This window comes from Bufo bufo, chromosome 6 (assembly GCF_905171765.1).
Source record: "Bufo bufo chromosome 6, aBufBuf1.1, whole genome shotgun sequence".
In the NCBI taxonomy this organism is placed as follows: Eukaryota; Metazoa; Chordata; class Amphibia; order Anura; family Bufonidae; genus Bufo; species Bufo bufo.
Window position 1 is genome coordinate 155,305,069 of NC_053394.1, and position 6,622 is coordinate 155,311,690.

The following is a 6,622-nucleotide window of genomic DNA, read 5'->3' on the forward strand; positions in this document are numbered from 1 at the left end:
GAGGCTTAGGGTGAGCTTCTAGGAATGAATCGATATCGATTAGGTGGATATTGGTGGGGTTTAGCAGGTCTGAAACGCTTTGGTGGAGCAGGAGCTCAGACTCAGGCTCCCATCTCACTCGGCTGCTTGGCCACGCCCCCTTCAGGGTGTGTTTAATTGCAAGATGGAGTCTGTCAATTATTGCGGAGAAATCTGCCTTCCAGAAGCCATTTTGTGCTCCTTTCCTTGTGACCCCGGTGGTACGCCCATATAGCAGTATACAAGCACATATGGGGTATTGCTGTAATCAGGAGAAAATGTGCAATACATTAGGGGGTGCATTTTCTCCAGTTCCCCCTTGTAAAAGTGAAAAATTTGGGCCTAAAATCAATTTTTCTGGAAAAAAAAATTAATTTTTCATTTTCACTGCCAATTCCATGAATCCCCTTGGAGGACAAAGTTCTCACTACACATCTTGAAATGTTCCTTGAGGGGTGTAGTTTCCAGAATGGGATCACTTTTGGGGGGTTTCCACTCTAGGGGTACTTCATATGCGACATAGCTCCCAATTACCCAAATCCGTTCTCCAAAAGTCATATGGTGCTCCTTCTACTCTGAAGCCTGCTGTGTGCCCATACATCAGTTTTTGAGCACACATGGGGTGTTTCTGTAAACTCCAGATTCTGCGTAATAGATTTTGAGCTTTGTTTGGCTGTTAACCCTTGATGCGTGTTAACCCTTGATGTGTTGCAGAAAAAATACAAAAAAAAGTGACATTTTGAAATTTCATTCCATTTTCATGTAATTCTCATGGGGCACATAAAGGGTTAACAAAGTTTTTAAAATCGGTTTTGAATACCTTGAGGGGTGTAGTTTCTAAAACGGGGTAATTTATAGGTGGTTTCTAATATGTAAGCCCCAGAAAGTGACCTCATAACTGAACTGGTCCTTAAAAAATTGGGTTTTGGAAATGTTCTTAAAAATGTTAAGATTTGCTTCTAAACTTCAAGCCTTCTAACATCCCCAAAAAATAAAATGTAATTTTCAAAATGATCCAAACATGAGGTAGACATATGGGGAATTTAAAGTAATAACTATTTTTGGAGGTATTACTATCTATTATAAAAGTAGAGAAATTGAAATTTGGAAATGTTCTAGTTTTAAAAATTTTTGGGTAAATTTGGTATTTTTTTATAAAAAAATGAATTTTTTAAACTCAAATTTACCACTGTCATGAAGTACAATATGTGATGAAAAAACAATCTCAGAATGGCCTGGATAAGTAAAAGCGTTTAAGGTATCACCACATAAAGTGACACATGTCAGATTTGCTAAAAATCGCCTGGTCCTTAAGGTGAAAAATGGCAGGGTCCTGAAAGTGTTAATGGGGAGTCTGTGTCTATGAGTATTGTTTGTATGTTTTGGTGCTCCTATCATATTTTACTAATTACAAGTAAAGGTTACGTTTTAGCTCCCTTCCGCCAATCCCTCTTGGGATCTCATATTTATAGTATGTTAAATCTAGTTTCAAGTTATGATGGCCCAGAAAAGATGATCACACGCTGAAAACAGAGTAAGGCTACTTTCACACTCGCGTTTGGTGCGGATCAGTCTTGTATCTGCACAGACGGATCCGCACCGATAATGTAAACGCTTGTATCCGTTCATAACGGATTGTTTGCATTAATCATAAAAAAAAAAAAAAGGCAAAGTCAAAACGGATCCGTCTTGACTTACACTGAAAGTCAATGGGGGACGGATCCGTTTTCAATTGCACCATATTGTGGCAGTGAAAAATGGATCCGTCCCCATGGACTTACATTGTAAGTCAGGACGGATCCGTTTGGCTCCGCATCGTCAGACGGTCACCAAAACGCTGCAAGCTGCATTTTAGTGACCGTCTAAAAAACGCAACAGAGACCAAACGCAGCCAAATTGATGCATTCTGACCGGATCCTTATCCATTCAGAATGCATTGGGGCTGGACTAATCCGTTTTGGGCCGGATCTCACAAGCGGACCCAGAAACGTCAGTGTTAAAGTACCCTAACCTGAAGCACCACTGTAATACAAACCACAAGAACTCTCCATGTGTGATGTAGGCAGTGCAGTGTGTACTGTATAGATGTGTGCGATGTAGAGAGCGCAGGATATTATAGCCAAGTGATAAAGTACAGGGAAGATACACGATACTGGACTGGACTTCATCACTTTTCTATAATTGCCTGATGTTATCTACACTACTAATGGTTCCCCCACATCAATACCCACCTCTTAGAGCGCGTTCACACCGCCGCTATTTATTTCTGTTTTGCTCCGTTAGATGTGCAGAACAATGAAAATAATGAAAGTTATGAATTGGGCACATAAAGGGTGGGTTTTTGTCATACGTTTAATGTACACGAAAAAAAAGTATTAGTATATATATATATATAGAGTTTCATTTAAAAAAAAACTCTGCAGGATGGAAAAGCGTATGAAAGATATTTGGTAAAAAAAAACAAAACAATAAGAACAGGTACTCTATTTGAAGTCTTCTGCTCCCTCCCTGTCTGCAGAGCACCGGCCGCCGCACTCACACATTGAGCGGATCCTTCCGCGGCTCTCTGTGAAGGCGCAGCACTTGGACGCTGCGCCTGCGCCCCTAAGCTCCTCCTCCACGCTCCGGAACCTGACCTGTCAGCTGCAGCGGCTCAGCTCGCCTCAGACAATCTCGGGCCGGCCTGCTGTAAGAGACCGACTGCGAGCTGTGTCGGCTGCCGAACGCCACTGTTGCCATGGCGCCCTGTGCGGCCGCACAGCTCGCACACCCCAAAGGCCGGCCCTGCGTGTTGTGGACTGCAAACCGCAAGTGTACGTATGGGCCCGCAATCCACAGGATGCAGCAAAAGATAGGATATGTCCTATATTTCATGTTTTGTGGACCTGTGGTTTGAAATCTGCAACACGGGCACAACGGCCCCATGGTCATGTGAATAGGGCCTTAAAGGGGTTGTCCGGGTTCAGAGCTGAACCCGGACATACCCTTTTTTTCACCCAGGCAGCCCCCCTGAGGCTAGCATCGGAGCATCTCATGCTCCGATGCGCTCCCGTGCCCTGCGCTAAATCGCGCAGGGCACGGGCTTTGTTTACAATAACACACTGCCGGGCGGTAACTTCCGCCCGGCAGTGTATTCGGTGAAGTTGCCGGCTCTGAGGGGCGGGCTTTAGCTCTGCCCTAGCCGTTTTACTGGCTAGGGCAGAGCTAAATCCCGCCCATCAGTGCCGGTGACGTCACCGGGGTTCCTGTCGGCCCCATGGAGAGCCCCGGTACGTCACCGGAACTCCTAAAAATGCCTTTGCCCTGTGCAATTTAGCGCAGGGCAAAGGAGAGCATCGGAGCATGAACTGCTCCGATGCTCATGTCAGGGGGGCTGCCGGGGTGAAAATGGAGGGATGTCCGGGTTCAGCTCTGAACCCGGCCAACCCCTTTAAGATAAGTCTCCTCTATAACTATAAGGTCAGTAAGAATATATAGTGAACAGGACTCAACATCTAGTACAGAACATATAATAAATGGCATCAGGACTCAATGGGGGCAATTTATTAATCAGATATATGCCTATATTAGGCTCTTTGTGCCGCAATCTGTGACTTCTCCCCGCTCAAAACAGGTCTAAATAAGTGGGCGTGGTGTGAACGGGGAAGGGGACAGGACAGTAGGCCAGTCTTATTCATAATTTTCTGCGCCTGGTTTGAGTGTAGAAAATGGTCTAAATGTAAGACAGCTAGGAAGCTGGCTTACATTTAGAAGCAGCAGTGGATTATGAAGAAGCCGGCGCCTCTTCATAACTTCAGCGGATCCACCGCAAGGACAGGGCCTTATTAGGACCGGCGTCTAAAATGCCGGTCTTAATAAATGTGCCCCAACGTCTCTGAGAACAATCACAATAATAAATTCTATAAGTGAACATCTAGTGTAGAACACCTCACACATAGCAACTGGCCTTTCCATCTAGAAGACCATTTAGTATAATGATCAAGACTGTAAATCCGGTATAAAACATATAATACATATCATCCAGGCATTATATGACCATTCAGTATAATGACCAGAAATGTACATCTAGTGGACAAAATATAATAGATACCACCCCAACTCGTCATCTATAGGACCAGTATATCTATAGGACTCATCATCTGTAGGACCAGTGACAAGACATTGTACAAGTCATGTGACGGGTCCAGAACTATATATGATTAGTAAGAGTTATTGCACAGTATATACATGACTCTTACCTATGCCTGGAGCAACATAAATGAAGTAAAGGAAGGAGGATGACAAGGTGAAGAGGAAGAAGACTGCAACAAGGGAGCGTTTGGAAACCCTCAAGATCTTCTTCATGGCAGGAGAGGCCATAAACTGATGGGGAATGTCAATTGCAAATGCTGCTAGACAGTGTGGAACCGTAAGATCAAGCAGTTCTGGTTCGCAGATCACAGGGCACCCCAATTGGGAGGTTGTGTACTTGTCAAGATTATTTGCGTCCTTAAAAGGCTGAGTACTTCTCCAAGTCAATGGGACCCTGAACTGAAGGAGGCTGTCTACTTCTCCAGGTCAATGGGATCCTAAACAGAAGGAGGCTGTTTACTTCTCCAGGTCAATGGGATCCTAAACAGAAGGAGGCTGTTTACTTCTCCAGGTCAATGGGATACTAAACAGGAGGAGGCTACTTCTCCAGGTAATGGAATCTAAACAGCTGGATGCTCTCTTTGTCCCTAGGTCAGTGGAATCCTAAACAACAACAAGGTTGTCTACTTCTCCAGGTCAATGGGATCCTAAACATGAGGCGGCTATGTCTACAGGTAAATGGGCTCTAAACAGCAGGAGGCTCCCTACATTCCAGGTCAATGGATGCTGTCTACTTTTCCAGGTCAATGGGTTCCTAAAGAGGAGGAAGCTGTGTTCTTCTCCAGGTCAATGGAATTCTAAACAGGAGAGGTCAGTGTACTTCTCAGGATCCTGATTAGAAGACTAGGTCCTTCAGGGTTCTCTTGTTTCTGAGGCTGGGTGTTAGTAAAGATCCTTATGGCCTCTGTTGATAGACACCGGACTGCATAAAGAGGAGGTCTCTGACTGCCGAGACTACCTTTGTTTGAGCGTAGAAAAGGTTAAAAGAGCAGCACGCTGGAGCAAATGTAGCCATCAGACAAAGGGGGGGGGGGGGGGGTCGGAGTGTGCTGAATCCTGTAGCTGCAAGTGGTGTGGTTTCCCCCTTTCTCTCCCTTCAAAATAATAAAATAATGCAGGAATGGTTTCTCCCCTGGTCTCCTCCACACCTCCTCTGTGAAGTAAACCTAGGGTCAGCCTCTCATCTCCGGCTGCAGTCAGGAGCTGTATCCTGCAGGTATGGCTGAGGAGGAGCTGGTGGCTGTCCTCCGGTCCAGGGTGCAGGCTGAAGGTCTAGGGTTCCTGTCCTCCGGTCCAGGGTGCAGGCTCCCCTGCTCCTTACCACCACAGTGCAATAATAATAATGCCTCTTCCTCGTCAGCTCCTGAAGAGCCTGTCACCTCCCCTATCGATCGGCCCCAGGAGCTGCCTGTCTCTTCTCCCCTCCAGCCAGTCCTCGGAGGTTTCTGCTGTCATTCCCTGTATTACAGCGCCACCTGCTGGTGGCCTCTCTACAATGCTGGTACAAGCTTCTGCTATAAATAAGCAGCACACCGCTACCTGTCCTACAGCTGGCGCCAGGATGGGTTCCCGAACTTGTTCGTCCTTTGAAAGTGTTGCTTGTTGTAGGTGGCGCCCTAATGCTACACGGAAACGCAGGTGGTCGCGGCACCGGTCCGTTCCAGATCTTCTCGGCACAGCAGGTGTTCTACCCTTCCAGATCTTCCCGTTGGTGCTTGCCATCGATGTTCGATCTGAGTTGCTCTGGCAGTTTGGAATCTCATTGTCGCAGCAATAGGCAGGAGCCTGTTCCTTCGGGGTCAGTCGGACCATCGCAGTTTCGGTGGTACCTGCTCTTCCACAGGTTCAGCTGGTGGTTCCTGTGGATCTTCCGACACCAGAGGGCGCTCAGTTATACAGAGGCCTGGGATTTCTAATAATAATTTTAAGGGAACCTGTCATCTACTTTATGGTGCCCATACTAACGGCAGCATAAAGTAGAGACAGGAGAGTTGATTTCAGCGGTCTATCATTTATAAGTTAAAAGTAAGTGGTTGCTGAGAACCAACGTCACAATCATTGCAGACTGGGCCTGGAAAAGAGTCCCGGCCACCCGAGAAGAGTCCTGGTTATTCATAATCTCCTGCTCTCCCTGCCCACCTGCTGATGACTGACAATCTTCTACCTAGTTTTCTCCCTTTCTCTATAGGAGAGAACTGCCAGTCATCAGCAGGTGGGGGAGAGAGCAGGAGATTATAGATAACCAGGACTCTTCTCAGATAGATTTGACTCTTTTCAAGGCCTGGGCTGCAATGATTATGATGCTGGTTCTCTGCAACCACTTACTTTTAGCTCATGAGTGACACACCGCTGACATCAGCATTTCTGTCACTACTTTATGCTGCCCTCAGTGAGGTCAGCATCAAGTTGATGACAAAATCCCTTTAATTCCGGCCCTTAAGGCTTTGTTACGTCAGCTTGAGCTGGCGGCCGC

The 6,622-nt window shown here is 46.3% G+C and overlaps 1 protein-coding gene across 1 annotated transcript in view; it reads right to left on the reverse strand.

Moving 5' to 3' along the window:
- The window catches only part of B4GALT5 (beta-1,4-galactosyltransferase 5), a 103,819-nt gene extending 99,442 nt beyond the window's left edge, over positions 1-4,377 (reverse strand). Inside the window, exon 1 of the mRNA XM_040437827.1 lies at positions 4,257-4,377. Within this exon, the coding sequence (XP_040293761.1) occupies positions 4,257-4,377 (121 nt within the window). The remainder of the gene's footprint in view (positions 1-4,256) is intronic.
- Positions 4,378-6,622: the final 2,245 nt, after the last annotated feature.